The sequence below is a fragment of the Zootoca vivipara genome, chromosome 2 (genome assembly GCF_965207765.1).
Source record: "Zootoca vivipara chromosome 2, rZooViv2.hap1.1, whole genome shotgun sequence".
NCBI classification, from domain to species: domain Eukaryota; kingdom Metazoa; phylum Chordata; class Lepidosauria; order Squamata; family Lacertidae; genus Zootoca; species Zootoca vivipara.
The window spans coordinates 109,209,241-109,231,468 of record NC_142584.1 but is presented as its reverse complement, the minus strand read 5'-3'; the positions used below and the strand labels follow the sequence as shown (position 1 = coordinate 109,231,468).

Sequence of the window (22,228 nt, the reverse complement as noted above, 5' to 3'; positions counted from 1 at the left end):
GCATTAGTGCCAATCTTGATTCCCAAATGAAGCCTCGTTTGGGTGCCCCCCCCTATAAAATTCCCTAACACCGGCGGAGCTGAACTTAGTGCAATTTTTGGAGCTTCCGACCCGCGTCTGTCCTTCCTAAAAGGCTGCGCATTTTAGGGGCAATTTTCCTTAACAACAACAACAAAAAACACAGTTGGCATTGCAAAAATCCCAAACAACTGGGACAGGCACCAATTAGAACCCCCCCCCCCCCGTTTTTGCAGACAAGAACTGTTTCACTTTTTGTTAATTAAATGCAATTTACCAGAGATTTCTTTATTTTTAAAATAAAAATTAAAAGGCCAAAAAACAAAACAAAGACACATTTAAACAAAGAAGCAAGATAAGGGTGGCTTTCCTCTGTTTAGGGTTCACATCTTGTCATGGGGCAGGGCGCCTGTGCCTTGAAGAGCCCCCATAACTGGCAAAAATCAAAAGATTGAGATGAAGCAGTGATAATGTCTAGACCCCTTGATTTTCTCTCCTCCCACCTCTGGCATTGGATCAATGTATTGTATCTTCTTTTTAACATTTTGAGGAACTGCCAATCACCTTTCCTGTAACTTGAATCCACTGCTTTGGGTTCTACCTTCTGGAGCAGGAGAAAAAAATGCTTGTTCCATCTTCCTTGTGACGATATTTATTTCAAAGCACAACCACCAAAGGAATCCTCGAACTCTGCATTTATTTATTTTTGCCAATGAAGGGTCCTAAAACCTTGGAAACTGTAAGTCCAGCCTGAAAGATGCTTCACCCCTTTGCCTAGCTGTTACACAATGTTATAAGAAAAACTTCCCCCCTTTCCTTTATGAGGTATCCAAGAGCCTATATAGAGTCCTTCTAAGGTTCCCTGTCGGTAGCAGAAAACAGAGGCCAATCAGAGTATATTGAAAAGCAAAGCGGCTAGTAAGCTTGATCTTTATTTAAGGAACTGTTGCAACAGGGTTCCCACTCACCACACGCAGGAGGGAGGAGAACCCTGAACAATGGTGCACAAACCCCTATATAGCCTTTTGAAATTGCCCACGCTGTAGCCCAAGACCACCCCCCAAAACATCATACATACATCACAGAAGGATGCGGTCGCCAGCAGAAGTCCTGCCTGCCGGGACACCTGATAATGGTCACTGATTGCATGACCTGGGCAGCCTGCCCATTCTTTTGTGATGGTTAATACTTTAGTTCCCGAGTCCAGCTCACAGGCTCACCCTATTCATACACAAGTATGCCCTTTAAGACAGGATTTGTAAGCAAAAACACAAAGGGAAGGCTTTCCCCATTTGCCTCCCTTACTGCAGAGGAATATTTGAGGTCATTGGGAGAGTCAAAATGGCTTCAGGATTGCTCTCCTGTACTATTTCAGACACATGGTTCATATATTTAGATATGTGTGCATTTGTGAGTATTTATTCTGTTTTTGAGCAGGAGGCGAATGTATGCTGGAGATGTGGAGGGAATAATGGTGATATATTCCACATGTGGTGGGCATGTAGGCATATTAAGATCTTTTGGGGTAAAATTTATGATGAATTAAAAAGGATGCTGGGAATAACTTTTTTAAAAAAGACCAGAGATTTTCCTTTTGAGCATATTGAATAAGGATGTTCTAAAGCAGGCATCCCCAAACTGCGGCCCTCCAGATATTTTGGCCTACAACTCCCATGATCCCTAGCTAACAGGACCAGTGGTCGGGGAAGATGGGAATTGTAGTCCGAAACATCTGGAGGGGCAAAGTTTGGGGATGCCTGTTCTAAAGCAATTGAGAGAAGTACTCCGATATGCAACAGCTGCAGCCAGAATCCTTGTGGCACAAGGATGGAAAGAACAGGAGGTTCCAAAAATTATGGATTGGCAAATTAAAATACAGGAATATGCAGAGATGGCCCAATTGACAAATAGTCTTCAAGGAAAACCAAACAAAAAATTAATGAAATATGAGGATACAAGAAGTACATTCAAAAATATTGTGACCTACTAACAACTAGGCCAGCTTTCGAGTAACAAAAGAAATGAGTTGGGAAAATTAAGGATGCAAAATGATGTCAGAGTGTAACAGAGAAGAAATATGAAAAAAGAGTATTGATTTATGTACATCCGTGGTCAGAAGTATACTGCACAAGGAATTGACAGGAAGTCTCTTTTCTTTTTTCTCAATTTTTCATTATTATTATTATTATTATTATTATTATTATTATTATTATTATCTTGATCTTATTTAACAAATATTGCGATACATTAAGGGTTTATGTTATAGGAAGATACCATTGAATAAAAAATAACAATTAATTAGAAATTAAAATACATGAATGTTGTTTATGTATTTTGGATTATGGAAAATGTACTAGATAAAATGAAAATTAAATAAAAATGAATTTAAAAAATATATTCTGTTTTTGAGACCTTAAAATTCTTGTAACAGCAACCACTGAGAAGGTTCCAGAATGCTACCTACAGTGGTACCTCGGTTTACGAACAGCCCTGTTAACGAACTATTCAGTTTATGAACTCCGCAAAACCGGAAGTTTACCTTGGTCTACGAATGGAAGCCAAACGGTGGAAGGGCACCGGCAGTGGGAGGTCTCAGGGAAAGTGCGCCTTGGTTTAAGAACGGTTTCGGTTTAAGAACAGACTTCAGGAACGGATTAAGTTCATAAACTGAGGTACCACTGTACTTAGGGTGGTGGGTTTTGGTGGGGCTTGCCCTGCTCATCACCCTCCCCCCCAGATTTTTTCAACACTTTAGATTGACTCCCAACCCCAAGTGGAAGAAGGGGCGGATTTTCTCCCCCAAGAATGACCCTGCAAAGAAAGTGAAGAGACATTCGTTGGCATCTGCATCAAAAAATTCCACCAGGCCCCCTTCGTAATCCAGGGACACCCGGATCTTCCTGGGCAGTTGCTTTATGGTCACGAAGACCGGCTCAGGGCAGCTCAAAGCCAGGAGCTGAAAAGGTGAGGACTCGCCAAACTGCTTCTTCAGAGCCCATACCCCCTCATTCGGATTAAGCTTAAACGGACCCTTCCTCCTGACCGAGTCTTTGGCAACACCGAGAGCCCACATGGCTTTCTCTACCGTCTCAATCTCCACCTCCCAGCAAGGCCTCCCCAAAGTGAATCCCTCGCGGCCCAGCACAAAGGGCATCCAGTCAAATCTCTCCGGGTTGTCGGGCAGATCCTGCTTCTTTTCTGCCCTTCTCACACTCTTCAGGTCCTCAGAGATGAGGAGCTTTGGGGATGCAGTTTCCGGATCCAGAGTCACACTCACTGCGTGACAGACAGACAGAAAGAGAGACAGAGAGAGGACAGGCGATGGTACCGTAGACACCATGCCAGTCTGATCTGCATTGAATCGGATTTATTTTACAGGCGGAAACGTTTTGATTGTTGAGGTTATTTTCAGTCACCTCGAGATGTTTCACAGGTGAATAAACAGGTAAGGTCAAGAACTTCCTGACAGTAAGAGCTGTTCGGCAGTGGAATTTGCTACCAAGGAGTGTGGTGGAGTCTCCTTCTTTGGGGGTCTTTAAGCAGAGGTTTGACAGGCATATGTCAAGAATGCTTTGATGGTGTTTCCTGCTCGGCAGGGGGTTGGACTGGATGGCCCTTGTGGTCTCTTCCAACTCTATGATTCTATGATTCTAAGAGCCTGCCTGCTGATTTGAAGTGATGGCAGAGTTGAGTTCACACTTAGGGCTCTACCCCGCTGCTGTTCTCATGCACATGCCAGCCCTTCTGCACTCCCCCCAAATCAACCCCAACTCGCCCCCAGCCTAGATACTTCCGACTGAATTCCCCAAAAGGTTGGCCTAGTCCAGGGGTCAGCAAACTTTTTCAGCAGGGGGCCGGTCCACTGTCCCTCAGACCTTGGGGGGCGGGGCCGGACTATATTTTGAAAAAAATATATGAACGAATTCCTATGCCCCACAAATAACCCAGAGATGCATTATAAATAAAAAGACACATTCTACTCATGTAAAAACATGCTGATTCCCGGATCACCCGAGGGCCGGATTTAGGAGGCGATTGGGCCGCATCCGGCCCCCGGGCCTTAGTTTGGGAACCTCTGTCAGTTGCAAAATGTCATCTGATCATCACATCGTTGAACAAGGGGCTTTTGTCCACATACCATGTTGTCCTTCTTATTTTGATTATGCATTTTGTGGTTTTATATTTTGATTTTATTCTGTGTACCGCCCTGAGATTCAATAAATGTTGTTGTTGTTGTTGTTGTTGTTGTTGTTGTTGTTGATACTGATTGTTGATAACAACAACAACCCAATCCCCTCAAAAGTTTCCCGTATCAATGTGGGGCACATGCTTTAAAGATAATTTACCTTTGTTCAGGGCTTGCTTCAGAGAATCTGTTAAGAAGAGGAAAGAGTAACAAATTTAAATATCACAATTGAAAAAGAACACAACCCTCTCAAACCAAGTGGATCTTCGGGGGGAATTGCTAGAGGGTTTCCCCTCAGAGTAACTATTTATTCAGCAATTGTCCTGTTTTGCTTGCAGAAAGCTTATGAAGTTGTTAGACTACCCCTGGTTTCTACTGAGAGTGGCAATGAGCCACCCATTTCATGGCTTTTTGGGTGTATAGAAGCCTTCCCGTTTCAGTCATTCACTCTGCACCTACCAATTCCTAAACTGCAAAAAGTTATAGAATTGTAGAGTTGGAAGGGACCTCGGGGGTCATCTAGTCCAACCCCCTGCAATGCAGGAATCTTTTGCCCAGCATGGGACTCAAACTCACAACCCTGAGATTGCTCAATCAGTAGAGCATGAGACTCTTAATGACAGTTATTTTTAAGTGGGTTTCTTACACCAGAACAATAGAGCACTTTAATCCGCCGAAAAGGCATCAGTATACAGTATTGCAAACCAATTCCATTGCATACCAGAACTTTAGGTTAGCACATTTATGGGGGATTGCATTACACAGACAAATCAGGATGACAGCTTGCAGTCATTTAACCATCCTCATAAAAACAAATCTGAACGAAGGCTCAATAAAGATCTGATGCAATCTAACCTCTGTGGAAGCTTTGTTCATGAAAATTAGGAGGAATGTTCGATTCATAGGTCATCTGGAGGACTCTTGATGCAAAAACCAAAACTTCTGCTTTGCGATTGACAGTCTAGAGCAGGTATCCCCAAACTCGGCCCTTCAGCTGTTTTGGGACTACAATTCCCATCATCCCTGACCACTGGTCCTGTAAGCTAGGGATTATGGGAGTTGTAGGCCAAAAACATCTGGATGGTCGAGTTTGGGGGTGCCTGGTCTAGGGGCACCTAATGTGGTATAATGGTTAGATTGTAGGTTTGGGATCTGGGAGATGAGGGTTCGAATCCCCCCACTCAGCCATGAGGCCGACTGGGCAAACTTGGGCCAGTCGTTGTCTCATAGCCTAGCCTACCTCACAGGGCTGTTGTGAGGATGAATCCTGGCCACCTTTGTCCTGTGCTTGAAGGGGGTGGTGCAGCCAAGCACCACCCCCTTCAACACTACCAGACTGAAGGGGAGTTGGGTAAAAGATCCATATTGATAGAGAGAAAAATTTAAGCCATGGGGAAGCAAAGCACAGCAGCAGCTTGTTTGATGCAGCATTCCTGCCTCTTAAAAGAACCATCAAGAACCACCAATAGGGAAGGGACACGTCATGATAAGGTTTCTTACTTCCCTTGAACCCATCCTAGAACTGGCGCATACTCTGAGACCTGTTGCCTCCATTTCCCTCCTTAAGGTACCCAAATTACCTCGAGAGCTCTCCAAAGCCTCTTCTAAAGCAGAGTTTTTCTGCGACGCAAACCTGAGCGCCTCTTCCATCTTGGAAGAAAGGTCCGTCACGTTCCCTACTGAGTTCTTCTCATTCCTGGAAGGGAATATGGTCAAGGAATAAGGAAGAATCATAGAATCATAGTTGGAAGAGACCACAAGGGCCATCCAGTCCAACCCCCTGCCAAGCAGGAAACACCATCAAAGCATTCTTGACATATGGCTGTCAAGCCTCTGCTTAAAGACCTCCAAAGAAGGAGACTCCACCACACTTCTTGGCAGCAAATTCCACTGTTGAACAGCTCTTACTGTCAGGAAGTTCTTCCTAATGTTTAGGTGGAATCTTCTTTCTTGTAGTTTGAATCCATTGCTCCGTGTCCGCTTCTCTGGAGCAGCAGAAAACAACCTTTCACCCTCCTCTATATGACATCCTTTTATATATTTGAACATAGCTATCATATCACCCCTTAACCTTCTCTTCTCCAGGCTAAACATACCCAGCTCCCTAAGCCGTTCTTCATAAGGCATTGTTTCCAATCCTTTGACCATTTTGGTTGCCCTCCTCTGGACACGTTCCAGCTTGTCAGTATCCTTCTTGAACTGTGGTGCCCAGAACTGGACACAGTACTCCAGGTGAGGTCTGACCAGAGCAGAATACAGTGGTGCTATTACTTCCCTTGATCTAGACGCTATACTCCTATTGAGAGATATATAGATATGTACAGTGCTTTTTTTTCCTTTAAAAATGTTTAGGGGTACTCTCATTTTCCTACTCATATTGAAATACTGCCTGTCAATGAGGCCAAACTTAGATTCACAAAATGTTTAGAGGTATGCGCACCCCTGCGTCCCCCCCTCCAGGAAAAAAGCACGGGATATATATCTATTTAATGAACAGTTGATTGCACCGAGCAGACTTTCTAACCCAGGCTTCCTCAGCCTCGGCCCTCCAGATGTTTTGAGACTACAATTCCCACCATCCCAGACCACTGGTCCTGCTAGCTAGGGATCATGGGAGTTGTAGGCCAATAATATCATCTGGAGGGTCGAGGTTGAGGAAGCCTGTTTTAACCCTATTTCCCAGATACCTGGGGCAGAAGCTGAAAGAGAAAGGGGAGTGGGAATGAGGAGGAGAAAAGGAGAGCAGCGCCAATTCCACATTAATTCTCCCCCAGTTCACAAATAGCACTTGCTTTCTCATGCACTCCTATGGGGCTTACCTTCCAAGTCCCGGACTGCAGAATCCAGGACTGGCAGCCCTGTGACACCGGAAGTTGCATCGACGCAACTTCCGGTGTCGCTCTGCCCATCAATGGGCACCAAAAATGGCCGCCGCCGACACCGGAAGACGCATCTATGCACTTCCGGGCATACGTAGATGCAACTTTTGAAGCCGGCGGCGGCCATTTTTGGTGCCCATAGAAGGGCAAATTAGAAAGAAAAAAAATGGCCGCTGGCAAGAGAAAATAACGGAGAAAAACGGGAGACGAAGTGATACGGGGGACCACCGGGAAAAGGTAAGTAAAAACGGGGGTTTCCCAGGGAAAACGGGGTACTTGGCAGCTATGCTATGGGGTCGAGGCTCAACCCCCTGAAAAGCAGGGAAAGAAGGAAAGGAAGTGTGAATGGCAGAAGATGATAGAATTTATGGAACTGGCAGAGCTAACCGGGAGACTCCAAGACCAGAGGGAAGAAGCGGTGGAAGAAGATTGGAAAAAATTTAAAGTGTATATAAGAAATAAACATATTATTGGAAAGAATTAATAGAAGTTTAGGAGGTACAGGGAGGTTGTAGAAATAAAAAAATGTTTAGATAAATATTGATATTGAGGTGTAGTTATAGATAAATAGTAAGTGTGAGATTTTGTGTTATGATATAAGATAAGATTAGAATAAGAATAGTTATATGGTAAACAAGGTATAAGAATAAGATTTAGAAATTACTAAAGAGGATTTACAATGTAACGAAGTTGGAAGGGACATGAGGAAGTCATTGATATTAGAACAGATATAAGTTGAAGTTTTGGATTTTTTGTTTTTCTTTTCTCTTTTTTTTCTATTTTGTACTTTTTGTATTCTGTATGTTTCCGCTTTTGTGTCTTTGTTTGTTACAAAATAATAAATATATTGGGGGGGAGGGAGAAGGAAAGGAAGTGGTGGAAGAGCCACGGTACCTGCTCAAAGTACTTCTGATGTCCTGAAATAGAAAGAGAGGGGAAAAGGTGTCAGTTGCACAAGACAAAACAAGCCCTGGGCTTCTTTTTGTGCCAGGGGAATTCCTTTGGCCTTTCCATTCCTTGACTGCATAAAACAAAAGGCCCGTGCCTTCTTTCTGCCCAGCTGGCACCTTTGTGTTGAGTCTCACCTGCAAGAATTCACTCGCAGGCTGCAGGCTCCTCTCCTCCAGCTCCACAATCCGCTCATTGAGTTGCGAAATCTCCTCAGAGAGTTTGGAGAGGTTCTCTTCCTGCCACCTCCCCATCTCTTTCTCCACATCTTCCAGCTGGCCGAGCCACAGGTTCAGTTTCTCCTCAAGGAACTCCTGCATCATCTCAAAGGCAATTCTGATCTTCTGCTTCTCCATTTCTAACCCCGCCTACGGGAGGGAAGCAGGCGGAGTGGGGGAAATACAAAGAAATTTGGAAAGGGGCAAAGGGAGTCGAAGAGCTTCAGTCAAAGGATGCTGACTATTCAGAATAAAGCTCTTTCGTAAGCTGTAGATCAGGCATCCCCAAACTGCGGCCTTCCAGATGTTTTGGCCTACAATTCCCATGATCCCTAGCTAACAGGACCAGTGGTCAGGGATGATGGGAATTGTAGTCCAAAATATCTGGAGGGCCGAAGTTTGGGGATGTCTGCTGTAGATCAGCGTTTCCCAAACTTGGGTCTCCAGCTGTTTTTGGACTACAACTCCTATCATCCCTCACTAGCAAGACCAGTGGTCATGGTGATGGGAATTGTAGTCCGAAAACATCTGGAGATCTCAGTCTGGGAAACACTGCTGTAGATTAAGGAAATGGGGCATTTTGCCCAATTTCGAAGGTAAAAAGGTAAAGGACCCCTGGACGGTTGAGTCCAGTCAAAGGCGACTATGGGGTTGCAGCGCTCATTTTGCTTGCAGGCCAAGGGAGCCGGCGTTTGTCCACAGACAGCTTTCCAGGTCATGTGGCCAGCATGACTAAACCGCTTCTGGTACAACGGGACACCGTGATGGAAACCAGAGCGCATGGAAACGCCATTTACCTTCCCGCTGCAGCGGTACTTATTTATCTACTTGCACTTTGATGTGCTTTTGAACTGCTAGGTTGGCAGGAGCTGGGACTGAGCAACAGGAGCTCACCCCCGTCACGGGGATTCGAACTGCCGACCTTCTGATTGGCAAGCCCAAGAGGCTCAGTGGTTGAGACCACAGTGCCACCCGCGTCCCGCCCAGATTTCTAAACACATTCCAACAGGTACAAACAGGGACCATCCCCTGTGGTAGTTTATTACTCATCCTCCGGTTCATTCCATTCATCAGTCGTGCAACAGCAGCTGTGTTCTGGGTGACCAACAAGCTGCCATTTCGGGGAGAAAACACACAAGTGATTTGAATCAAAATAAAAAATAAAAAAAATTCCTTCCAGTAGCACCTTAGAGACCAACTAAGTTTGTCATTGGTATGAGCTTTCGTGTGCATGCACACTTCTTCAGTGATTTGAGTGTGAGTGTAAACCGGGATGCATACGTGACAAATCCGTTTCCTGTCCATGTTCTTGAAAAGGATAAGAAGCAGCTCAGCTGGGCATTCTGGAAAGCAATCAAATGGCTCCACCCACCCCCAATGACTGAACATCCTAGTCTAAGGAATCATAGAGTTGGAAGAGACACAAGGGCCATCCAGTCCAACCCCCTGCCAAGCAGGAAACACCACCAAAGCATTCTTGACATATGGCTGTCAAGCCTCTGCTTAAAGACCTCTAAAGAAGGAGACTCCACCACACACCTTGGTAGCAAATTCCACTGCCGAACAGCTCTTACTGTCAGGAAGTTCTTCCTAATGTTTAGGTGGAATCTTCTTTCTTGAAGTTTGAATCCATTGCTCCGTGTCCGCTTCTCTGGAGCAGCAGAAAACAATCTTTCTCCCTCCTCCATATGACATCCTTTCATATATTTGAACATGGCTATCATATCATCCCTTAACCTTCTCTTCTCCAGGCTAAACATACCCAGCTCCCTAAGCCGTTCCTCATAAGGCATCGTTTCCAGGCCTTTGACCATTTTGTTGCCCTCTTCTGGACACGTTCCAGCTTGTCAGTTTCCTTCTTGAACTGTGGTGCCCAGAACTGGACACAGTACTCCAGGTGAGGTCTGACCAGAGCAGAATACAGTGGTACTATTACTTCCCTTGATCTAGATGCTATACTCCTATTGATGCAACCCAGAATTGCATTGGCTTTTTTAGCTGTTAAGGAGTCCATAGCCTCCACAGAACAACACCTACAGGTGAAACTCGGCAAATTAGAATATCGTCGAAAAGTGCATTTATTTCAGTAATGCAACTTAAAAGGTGAAGCCAATATATGAGATAGATGCATGACATGCAAAGCAAGATATGTCAAGCCTTTATTGGTTGTAATTGTAATTATTTGTCTTTAGGCGGGTCAGTTATAAATGGAATGTAATTAATGAAATGTAATAGCGAAGTTTATTTTTGTATTATTGTAACTATTTGTTTTATTACTGTGGAATTTCCAAAAGAAAGCATTTGTAAAAATTCAATAATAATAATAATAATAAATAGTAAGTTGCGTTACTGAAATAAATGCACTTTTCGACAATATTCTAATTTGCCGAGTTTCACCTGTATACAGGCCAACACACAGGAGGCTATTTTTCTTTAGTGACGGGGTGGCCTGGGGAGTCCTAATGCGTGATCTGCAAGAACAAATACCTACCACACACTCCTGCCTTCTCAACTCTTCGGCTAATTTCTGCTCCACAAGTTTCTCTCTCTCATCCTTCAGAGTCTCTAGGCGGGCCTTGATTTGCTCCTTAAAAATATAAAAGAGTTTTGCGACATTCAGAGGTCAGTCCACCTGATGCCGGGGGGCGGGGCGGGGGGGCGGAATACACGTCTGATCAGAGAATGATGGACTAGGGTAGAATCATAGCATCGTAGAATTGAGTTGGGAGGGACCATGAGGATCATCTAGTCCAACCCCCTGCGATGCAGGAATCTTTTGCTCAACATGGGGCTCGAACACATGACCCAGAGATTAAGTGTCTCATGCCAACTGAGCTATCTTCAAGGTAGCTAACTTTTTGCTCTCTGGATGTTGCTAAACTCATTTGACCATGCTGGCTGGGGCTGGCGAGAGCTGGGCTGTATACACACACACACACAATATTCAAAGCACATTTCCCTTCCAAAAGGATTTTGGATTCTTTGGGTGAAGTGGCGTGATTTAAACCTATGGTGTCTGACAACATCTGGAAGATATCACATTAGCTAACCCTTGCCTTTTATGATTTATGATTTAATGGCCATTTAAATGTGTTTGTGGGGGAGGGGTTTTTTTGTTTTGCTTTCAGGCATTTATTTTGTGCTTTTATTCTGTATTTCTGTATTTTGAACTGCCCTGATATCTTTGAGGGAAGGTCGGTATATAAATTTAATTAATTAATTAATTAATTAATTAATAATGGTTAATGTATTTATTATTTATTGCATTTTTATTCCACCTTCTTTTCCAAAGAAACTCTAGCTGGCATACGTGGTTCTCCCCATCCTCCTCATTTAATCTCCACTACATCCTCCCTTTCCCATTTATGCCCTCCCCATTCCTCCCAAAAGCAGCTCTTAAGGTTTTTGGGGAACCCCCTCACCGTCTTCATGAGTGCTAGTTTGACCGACAAATTGGCAGCCCAGGGATCTTGGCTCAAATCAGGAGGGGTGCATGTCATGTTTCTGCCTTTCAGTACCCTCAACCTCTTCCCCTATAGCACCGCCAGCTCTCCCTCCGGAGGCTACTGGGGCTGCTTGCTCTACCCGGGGAAGGGTCTGGCTATACCTCTATGGCTAGAACAAGGATTTTTAAAACAATTCTTTAACCGGTATCGCTGCCACCACCCGGAGGGTCCACTTAAAGACCACCGGGACAAAGTATACACGTTCTGCCTGGTAGGGGCAAAGCAGCCTAGGACTGGGTTTAGCAGTGCGACCAGGAAGGACCAAAATCCACAAGAAATCTCTTTTAACTATTTATTATAAAATAGCATAACAAAGTAACATGCAACAGTTCTCAAAACAAAGGGAATACAAAGATAAAACAAGAAAGCATAGCTAACTTACAAGTACAAACTTAGAATAAGGTTGATCCAAGACTGCATCTCTCCATCCGGCAAATTGCAGTCAAGAGCCACGCAGACCTCAGTCTTTCTCAGGCTCTTTGAAGATGAGCAGGACAGCAGTACCTTGCTGGGTCATTTTGCAAGACAAAAGCGGACCAAAGACCCTCATCTCTAACAGACTTAAATCCCCACAAACCTTGAGGTGTTCCACGTGGGCTTATGGCTCATTACCCAATCTACGTTAGAGTTGAGGCTTGAACAATCCAATCAAAGAACCCACAACCGTTAGTCTTGTCAATCAAATAGAGGCTACACAGATGTCTTGTGTTTACCCATCAATCAACCTACAGGGCAATTAACGCCTTCAGTTCTGGGAACACACCGGACAGAGTTTCCTCCCTAATTTCTTATCGCACAGGAATGGGAGATTTCACAGCTGCAAGGTTACACGGGATCAAAAGAACCAAAACTCTTTCTCTTTTAGAGTTCAGAAGTTTACTTTCCCAGGCCGTTCTCCCTCTCAAGAACCAAAGTCCCATGAATCTTCGCAGTTCCCATAATGCTCTGCACCTGAATCCATGACACCCCCTTCCCTAACGGAAATTTGGGGTCAAGGCGTCCCACATTTCCGCACAGCCCTGTAAGGTAGGACACCCAGATAAACCACTTCTCTTTGGGTAAATTGACACTTCGCCATTTTTACAGTAAGATTGGCTTCTTTGAATCTAGTAAATACACTCTGCACATGCTCCAAGTGCTCCTTCTCTTTCGGAACCAACACCACTGGAGAACACCAGGCGCTGGTGCTATGAACTATAACTCCCAATTCAAGCATTTCCTTGATCTCTGCCTCAATGCACTGAGCATGGGCTTCACTCACACGATAGGGTCGTGAGGCAATGGGAGCAGCAGTACCAGTTTCAAAATGATGTTGGGCCAAATGAGTCCGACCTGGTTTTGTACTGAAAACGGACTCAAAGGGCAACAAAACTTCATATAGTTCCTGAGCCTGTTGGGCGTTCAGTGTATGGGATCTTAAAATATCCTCAAGGGAGCCAGCCTGCTTAAACTCCTGCAGCAGGTCCAAAGGCAAATGAGACTCCCCTCCATGCCCTCCAGCAATAGCCAAGACCCTCTTGGAGTCAGGTTCACAATACAATTTCATGGAGTTGGCATGATATTGTCGAGGAGATGGGTGTAGCTCTGGACATTCTACCACATACCTTACAGAGCTAAGTCTCTCTTTAACCACACCTGGACCACTCCACTTAGGCGACAACTTATGTGGACGTGTGGGTCTCAGTACCAGAACCTTATCTCCCACCTCAAAACATTTTTCCACAGCTTTCACATCATGTGTGCGGGTATACTCTTTACGTGCTTCTTCCAGGTTGGCTTTAGCTTGATCCCAAATCTCAGCCAACGTCTGGGTCAAAGCCTGAAAATGTTCAGCCACAGAGGGTAATTGGAGGCTATCCTCACTCTGGTCCCACTGCTTTCTAAGCATGGACAGAGGGCTGTTCAGCAATCTCCCATAAACCAATTGATTAGGAGCATACCCCAGACTTGCTTGGTAGGAATCATTATACGTAGCTACCACCAGGGGCAAGTCTTGATCCCAGCTAGACGCATGGATCAATGCACATTTCTTTAACATAGAAGTCAGGGTGGACTGCACCCGCTCCACTAATCCATTCATACGATGTTCATACGCCACTGAAGTGTGGTGATGTATTTCCATTAGTTTCAGAACCTGTTGAACCACATCAGACAAAAGATTGGGTCCCAAATCACTCATCAAAACCTGGGGAATCCCCATGGAACAAAAGGCAGTGAACAGAAATTGTACTAGACCTGGGGCTCTGGTATTAGTAAGACTGGCAGCAAAACAATATCTAGTCGCATAATCAACAATCGTGGCTATATATTTTTTCCCCCTGGGGGTCCGAGGCAAAGGACCTACAAAATCTATAGCCCATTTAGCAAAGACTCCCGCTGTTAAGGGAATACTTTGAAGGGTGTGAGGGGGGCTGTCCCGATTATGCCCCACCCTTTGGCATACATCACAGCAGCGTACATACTGTTGGACACTCTGGTACACTTGGGGCCAGTAAAAATATCGGGTAAGACGTTCCAAAGACTTTTGCACCCCTAAATGCCCAGAAAGCCCTCCTGAGTGTGCCATACTCAAAACCTTTTCCCTCCTGATTTCAGGAACCACAAGCTGCAAAATAGAGTCCCGGTCTGTAACCCTTTTAGGCCAATACTGCCTAAACAAAAGTCCTTCTTTGTAGAGGAAGCGGGCCCTCCGCTCCCCCCTGGGAGTGACGCCGGCCGCTTCCCGACATGACTGCAGTGTAGGATCTTCTTGCTGCTCCTTCGCCAGGCGTGCTGTGTCTCCTAATTCAGCAGTCTCAAGTCCCTCCTCAGCCGAGGAGCAAGGGAGGGGGGAATTCCCCCTCTCCACGCTGGATGGTGCTGAAACGGCTGTTGCAGAAGAAAGAGGCACAATATCCCGCCCCCCTTCTTCCCCCTCAAGGCTTGGTGTTTCCAAGCTTCCCATGGCAAAACAATCCCCGCCCTCCATTGGCACGTAAATCCCCACTGGAGAAGGTGTCTCCTCCTCCTCCTCCTTCCAGGTTGCTCCAATGGGCGGATCAGCTGCAGGGTCGCTGGAAGACTGTCGATGCTTGTGAGCCAGGAATGCAAGATCATTGCCCACCAGGGCTGCAACATGGCAATCCTGAGGCTCATGTAGAATGACTAGCTGATTTCCTGAGTAGCCTTGGTACTCCACTTCAACAATAGCCGTTGGGTGGTAAATAGACTCAGTCCCAAACGGAGTGATTTTCAAAGGCTGGGGCTGCACCTGCCCTGGGCGTACTAAGCCTTTAGATACGCTGGTAACATCTGCACCTGTGTCCCGGTAGGAACTAACTCTGATATTATTTATCCGGATGGGAGCCATGAAATGCTTCTTAGCCCATTCAGCTGAAGTCTCAGGTTGACTTGGCGCTGGGGATCCACTGGATCTCGCTGCTTGAGGGGCCGCTGCAGCCGGCGGGGGTGTTGGGGCTGCTCCCTGGGGCCGTTCCATCCCTCTCCCCCTTCCCAGCTCAGGGCCACGCTCCTCCGCTCTTTCCTGGATTCCTGCACGCCGGATCTCCTCATCCCAATCCTCTCCCGGCTGCGCGATTTGGCGCACCGCTGGGGTTGACGTAGCAATTGGGGAACGTCTAGCTGACTGCATCGGACACTGGACTTTGATGTGCCCTCTTTCGTGACAGAGGAAGCACAGACCCGAAGAGGGGGTCACCTTTTCCTTCCCTCTGCCTGGAGATGCTCCCCTTTTTCCAAATGCAGGTTTAGAATCGGCAGGCTTTAGTTGCGCTGTAGCTTTAAGAGCCATGCCTGAGCTAGCTGGCCCGGGTGGGCCCGTCCGGGTCCCGCCCCCTCCCATCGGCGGCTTCTGAGCCATGTGCGCCCGATGAGAACGGAATTCCTCCGCCAATCTAGCCGATTCCTGCAGGTTTTGAGGGTGCCTATCAGCAACCAAACTTGCAATCTCAGATGGCAAACTTCTCTGGAATTGTTCTAAAAGCACCAGTTGCCTCAGTTGTTCAAAAGTCTGCACTTTCTCAGCCGCTAACCACAGCCCAAAGTTTTGTTCTAATTTCGCAGCGAATAACTGGAATTTCTCGTGCGGCGCCACCTTAACGGCCTTCCTAAACGCCTGCTGATAATGCTGAGAGTCCAACGAAAACCTTTGTTCAATCAATTGCTTATATGTTTCATAACTGAACATCTGCTCTCGTGAGAGCGTCCCCATCAGTTCTTGAAGAGGTCCTTTCACAAGGGACCTGAGGATCGGCATATAATACCGATATGGAACTGCCATTTCCTCACACGTAGTCTCAAACAGGGTCAAATAGGATAGGACATCCATATTTGGGTCGTGAGTCGGGAAATATTTGAGATTAATGTCCTGGAGACTCAGTTCCCTCTGTCTAGGCACTGCAGCTCTTTGCCAATCACTGTAATACTCTAGAGCAGGAAGAGAGCTGGGGCCTCTTGCTTGTCTGCGCTGAAGTTCTGCTTGGGCAAATCGTAAAGCTTCAGCCCGGGGCATCCTCTCTCTTTCATATGCAGGGGGGGGCCGCCTCCGCAGTTCCCAAGAATCTTCCAAAGGTTTAACCCCTTGGGGACTGGCTGCTCTAGTTTCCCCACCCGCATAGTGTCTTTCCCTCAGTCTCACACCTTCCATAAATCTCTTAGGCAAAGTTTGATACTCACTTTCCGCCACATATGCCCTCCGGCTCTCAGAAATGCCTTGCGCCTCAAACTCTGGATCTTCTCTTTCGGCGTATGGATAATCTTCCCGGAGCTGAGTCCTCAGTTCCTGATATCCACATCTCTCAGGGCTGGCCGCCGGCATCCCGCTCGTGCGCTGACCCATCTGCTCTGGTCTTTGTTGTGCGTATGGATCCCCCTGGACGTCCTCACGGGCCCATTCTACTCTGCGTGGGGGTGGGGAAGTCATCTCCCGGGATCTCACCACAACCTCTCCGGCAACTGGTCTAGGGTACGGTGCAACTGGTACTTGTTCCACCTCCCGCTGCCGCTGCAAAGGTGACGTTTCTCTCTCCGCTGTCGGTGAGGCGCGCACACTTAGCCTATCCTGGCTTCCCAGCCCCGCCTCCTCCAGCTGCTGTGTCCACCTTTGATGTGCAGACCGAGGGCTCCTGAACGCTTCCGCGTGCTCCCTCTCGGCTTCTCTGGCTAACTCCTCAGCCCCTCTTAAAGGAGAATACACTCCTGGAACCGGTTGCCTTGGCATAGACCGATCATCTGGTTCCGCAAAACGATACGAAGGGTGGGTGCTGCGTTCCTGCTGCCACTCCTCCGAAGCTTGTAAGATCTCGCTAGGCAAGCCTGCTGCCATTGTCCTAACTCACTAGCAAAATAAAAACGCTTGTACCCCTTTTTTGAGAACTGGGTTATAACCAAAGGATTTTGTCCACTTTCTGGTCACAAAGTCGCATCCCACACCGCTGCCAACATGTCATGTTTCTGCCTTTCAGTACCCTCAACCTCTTCCCCTATAGCACCGCCAGCTCTCCCTCCGGAGGCTACTGGGGCTGCTTGCTCTACCCGGGGAAGGGTCTGGCTATACCTCTATGGCTAGAACAAGGATTTTAAAAACAATTCTTTAACCGGTATCGCTGCCACCACCCGGAGGGTCCACTTAAAGACCACCGGGACAAAGTATACACGTTCTGCCTGGTAGGGGCAAAGCAGCCTAGGACTGGGTTTAGCAGTGCGACCAGGAAGGACCAAAATCCACAAGAAATCTCTTTTAACTATTTATTATAAAATAGCATAACAAAGTAACATGCAACAGTTCTCAAAACAAAGGGAATACAAAGATAAAACAAGAAAGCATAGCTAACTTACAAGTACAAACTTAGAATAAGGTTGATCCAAGACTGCATCTCTCCATCCGGCAAATTGCAGTCAAGAGCCACGCAGACCTCAGTCTTTCTCAGGCTCTTTGAAGATGAGCAGGACAGCAGTACCTTGCTGGGTCATTTTGCAAGACAAAAGCGGACCAAAGACCCTCATCTCTAACAGACTTAAATCCCCACAAACCTTGAGGTGTTCCACGTGGGCTTATGGCTCATTACCCAATCTACGTTAGAGTTGAGGCTTGAACAATCCAATCAAAGAACCCACAACCGTTAGTCTTGTCAATCAAATAGAGGCTACACAGATGTCTTGTGTTTACCCATCAATCAACCTACAGGGCAATTAACGCCTTCAGTTCTGGGAACACACCGGACAGAGTTTCCTCCCTAATTTCTTATCGCACAGGAATGGGAGATTTCACAGCTGCAAGGTTACACGGGATCAAAAGAACCAAAACTCTTTCTCTTTTAGAGTTCAGAAGTTTACTTTCCCAGGCCGTTCTCCCTCTCAAGAACCAAAGTCCCATGAATCTTCGCAGTTCCCATAATGCTCTGCACCTGAATCCATGACAGTGCAGATTATTATCATTTTGTCTTTGCTCCCTGCAGAAACTGGAGCTGGGTTCCTATTCTGGCATTCTGCATAGCTTAGGGGGGAAAGGTCAAACCAAAACCAATGCAAAAAAAGTCCCGCCCCAGCCTTCAAAGGCAGAGCCTTTGAATGATTCATATCATTTGGCCCACCAAGAGGCACACACACCACAAGCACGCCATGACCACTGGTCTTTCTGGTTGCCCCCCCTCCCCTCCAGGCATCACTGGGATCCCCTTTCTCCCCCCCCTTTAGAAAAAGAGTGTTTTAGTAGGCAGCCAGAAAGCAAATCTCCAACGGCCCTGCCCTCTTCCTTGGAAGGCCCCCTGTGCCCAGGTTATTTCGGAGAAGGGGAATTAAAAGGCTTGGCAGCTGGAAGTCAGCGCCACAGTTCCCAGGGCATCCTGCCATTTTAAAAACCAAGAGGCACAGGGCCCTGTGGGCGGGTGCCAACAGGAGGCACAGGGCCAACAGACAGCATAGGAAACCCCTACAGTTGTTCTTGGCATCTGTCTGCCTCGAGAGACAATGGAGTGTGCCTGGAGAATCACAACCACAATGCCTGCTGCAGCTACAGAAACCAGTGACTCACAGCTGTCCTCCCGCGTTGTTTTTGCTGCGTTTGCCCCACCGACTTGATCTTTCTGGGGCGCAAGTCGCGCAACCCTACCCAAAAAGAAAGCAAGAGATTGTGCCCTCCTCCACCCGAGCTTCCACACTGTATGTCGACTGTCCCCCACTCCACGCGCTTGATGATCCCATATAGATCAGGCGCACGTCTCAGAGGCGCGCCGTTTGACAGCGATTAGTTTGGGTTGCGTCTTATATATTTCTGGCAATGCTTTCTTTTCATTTTCCACGTTTGATTTTTCATGGCAATAGGTTCCTTTGTCCCACGACGTCGGTGTTTGACAATGCCAGTTTGAAATATATATACAGTATATTTTTAAGGGTATGTGCGCGCGCAAGTAAGTGTGAGCCTCGTTGCGCGGCGCGTAAAAGCGCGCGGCGCCGTCCCTGCAGATATCCACTCACCGCCGTGACTTCCCTACCTGGTACTCTTGGGAAGCCTCTTCCATGGGACACACGCGGTGTTCGCGGTGCTCCTTGGACCTGTCGCACACCACGCAGATGGGCGCTTCATCGTCCTTGCAGAAGAGCTTCAGCGGCTCTTGGTGCGCCTGGCACATCCGCCACTGCCCCACGCCTGGTGCGCGCCTTCCTCCACCTTCTCCCTCCTGGAGTTTCTTGAGCAGCTCCGCGACGTTGGCCAGTTGCCGGTTGGGCTTGAAGTTCCTGGGCTGCACGGCTTCTTTGCACTCCGGGCAGCAGGAGGGAGAGTCGGGGCCGGATCCTTCCCAGAGACCCGCCAGGCAAGCGCGGCAAAAGTTGTGCCCGCAGTCCAGAGTCACCGGGTCTCTGAAGTAGTCCTGGCAGACGGAGCACGTCGCTTCATCGCAGAGCCCTTGCACGGCCGCCATGATAGCTGCGTCTCCCTGGAGAGTCCTAAGAGACACCCTCTTTTTAAGTTTCGTTTCTCTTTTCCAAGACTGCCTGGGCGTGTCATTGCGGTTAAATCCCTGGGGAAAGCTCAGGAGGATCCTGCGAGATTAAGCTGCACGGTGGAAGCTGGAGGAGCCCCATTTCAGAGCAGCAGGAGTGTGCATGCACACGAAAGCGCCTCATACCAATGCCAAACGTAGTTGGTCTCTAAGGTGCTACTTGAAGGATTTTTTAATATTTTGTTTCGACTTAAAAATAAAGAGAGCCTTAAAATATCAATGACTTCCCCCCTTCTCTTTCCACGTTTCATTTTGCATAGCCTAAATCCCTGCATATTTTACATAAACTTAACCATTCAGCATTCCATTATTTCATCCATCAAAACTTATTTACACTGTTGAATTTATCTTAATGCTGCCAATGTTTTCAAGTGATACACAATTCGCCCCATATAGTCAATAAACATTTTCCAATCTTCTCTAAATGTATGTTCTTTTTAATAATAATATAATAATAAATTTTTATTTATACCCCGCCCTCCCCAGTCAAAACCGGGCTCAGGGCAGCTCACACCAATAAAATTACAATAAAACATATTCTAATTCTTATTCTATGTGTTAGGTCCGCAAGCTGCACATATTCCATCAGTTTAAGTTGCCATTCTTCTTTAGTCAGGACCTCACTCATTTTCCATTTTGAGGCTAACAAAATGGGCAGCAGTAGTCGCATATATAAATAACCTTTTTTGACAGCTGAGAATTTCCATCTGAACAATCCCCAACAAAAAGAACTCTGGGTTGTTGTTGTTTTGAAAACATTTTTTCTGATTCGTTATATTGATATTTTAAGGTTATTTACATGAATATTTTAAAATGTAAAATAGAAAAAATAAGCATATATATATGAATAAAAATAGAGTAGGGTTTTTAATATATTTATTTATAATAAACAGTATAATAACAGAGGTCAAAGGAAAGGGGGGGAAAGTTCAGAAAAGGACCGTCAAAATGATCAAGAGGATCACTGGTCAGTCGCCATCTCTTAGCCTAGCCTACCTCACAGGGTTGTGAAGATGAAATGGGGAGGAAGAGAACTGTGTACACCACCTTTTGATCCTTGGAAGGCTAAGGTGGTGTAATAAATAAATAAAATAAGGAAGGCTGCAACGTTTGGGACTTTTAAGACAAAAGACACTCAAGAGGCAGCATGACAGAACTTTATAAAGTTTCCAAGCACAATTCAAAGTGTTGATGCTGACGTTTAAAGCCCTTAACAGCCTCGGCCCAGTATACCTGAAGGAGTGTCTCCACCCCCATCGTTCAGCCCAGACACTGAGGTCCAGCGCCGAGGGCCTTCTGGCGGTTCCCTCGCTGTGAGAAGTGAGGTTACAGGGAAGCAGGCAGAGGGCCTTCTCGGTAGTGGCGCCCGCCCTGTGGAACGCCCTCATATCAGATGTCAAGGAAATAAAAAACTGTCTGACTTTTAGAAGACATCTGAATGCAGTCCTGTTTAGGGAAGTTTTTAATGTTTGATGGTTTATCATGTTTTTAATATTCTGTTGGGAGCCGCACAGAGATGGGTGGGGTATAAGTATATTATTATTATTATTACTACGGTACTACCGTGAGAACAGGATTCTGGACTAGATGGGCCATTGGCGTGATCCAGCAGCCTCTTCTTATGTTCTTAAAACAAAAGTAAAATAGAATAGCCAGAACTAAACATATTAGAAAAAATTTCCATACCAAAATCAAACTCTATAAATTATAAATAACGCAAGGTTCCAAGTAACATGATGGAGCCCACGGCAATGAAAGGCATACAGCCCATTAATTCTTGTTTTGTCCGTATCTTCTTCTTCTTTTATATAATAACTTTTATTAAATTTTCTGCTTTATAATTACAAATAAACATTTTACAAACTTTAAAATATCCAGTGACTTCCCTTCTTTTCTTTCCATGGTTCATTTTACATATCCAAATCCCCGCATATTTTAGTATAACCATTCAAATCAATTTTCCACTTTTACATCCATCAAGAATTATTTACTCTGTTGAATTTATCTTAATGCTGCCAGTGTTTTCAGCTGTACAGAGTTATTGTCCATATACTCGATAAATGTTTTCTAATCTTATTTAAACATGTGTTCTTCTTGCCCTCTCGTTTTGTCCCTATCTTCAAACCAGTTGATAGCAGGAAAGTATTTTTAATTTATTTATGTTTAAGCAGTGTGCATTGCATTTCAAAATATTAGGATGCTAAGTTACATCGAAGTTAGAAAACTTGTTTTCAAAAATTTTTTACAACTAGATGGGCTGGAGGAAGTTAGAAGGAAATTGTTACTTACTTGGGTGGCTTTGTCCATGATTAGTTTACACAATTCTTAATTTATCTTGTTTCCTTATCTTGTTTCTTTAAATTGTTGCTTTTAACTGTGTTTACCAATATGTTATGCTTTATACTTTTTGTAAACCATTCTAAGATCTCTTTTTAAAGAATCGTATGGTGTATAATTTTTTAGGAAATAAATA

General features: G+C 45.8%; 2 protein-coding genes across 3 annotated transcripts; both read right to left on the bottom strand.

The window, feature by feature from the left end:
- Positions 1-917: 917 nt before the first annotated feature.
- On the bottom strand, positions 918-19,966 carry LOC148687049 (E3 ubiquitin-protein ligase TRIM7-like). 2 transcript variants are annotated; one of them, XM_088662743.1, is made up of 7 exons: positions 19,246-19,966; positions 10,741-10,836; positions 8,169-8,399; positions 7,978-8,000; positions 5,785-5,900; positions 4,365-4,391; positions 918-3,294 (listed from the first exon to the last, which is right to left on the bottom strand). In XM_088662743.1, the coding sequence occupies exons 1-7, from the start codon at positions 19,672-19,674 to the stop codon at positions 2,762-2,764; spliced, it is 1,455 nt and encodes a 484-aa protein (XP_088518869.1). In that variant the 5' UTR covers positions 19,675-19,966; the 3' UTR covers positions 918-2,761. The 2 variants fall into 2 exon arrangements, with proteins under 2 accessions (XP_088518869.1, XP_088518870.1); XM_088662744.1 differs by lacking the exon at positions 10,741-10,836.
- LOC148687050 (uncharacterized) lies at positions 12,034-18,177 on the bottom strand. Its single transcript, XM_088662735.1, has one exon. It carries the CDS (start codon positions 17,076-17,078, stop codon positions 12,747-12,749), a length of 4,332 nt encoding a protein of 1,443 aa, XP_088518861.1. The 5' UTR covers positions 17,079-18,177; the 3' UTR covers positions 12,034-12,746.
- Positions 19,967-22,228: the final 2,262 nt, after the last annotated feature.

What these genes read in the sequence shown, in the direction of transcription:
- LOC148687050 (XM_088662735.1), bottom strand. Translation starts at nt 17,078, where the DNA reads ATGGCAGCAGGCTTGCCTAGCGAGATCTTACAAGCTTCGGAGGAGTGG.
- LOC148687049 (XM_088662743.1), bottom strand. Translation starts at nt 19,674, where the DNA reads ATGGCGGCCGTGCAAGGGCTCTGCGATGAAGCGACGTGCTCCGTCTGC. An exon ending in CTGCGAGTGAATTCTTGCAG is followed by an intron (nt 8,001 to 8,168) that starts GTGAGACTCAAC and finishes TTTCTATTTCAG; the next exon opens with GACATCAGAAGTACTTTGAG. An exon ending in ATCAGAAGTACTTTGAGCAG is followed by an intron (nt 5,901 to 7,977) that starts GTACCGTGGCTC and finishes ATTCCCTTCCAG; the next exon opens with GAATGAGAAGAACTCAGTAG.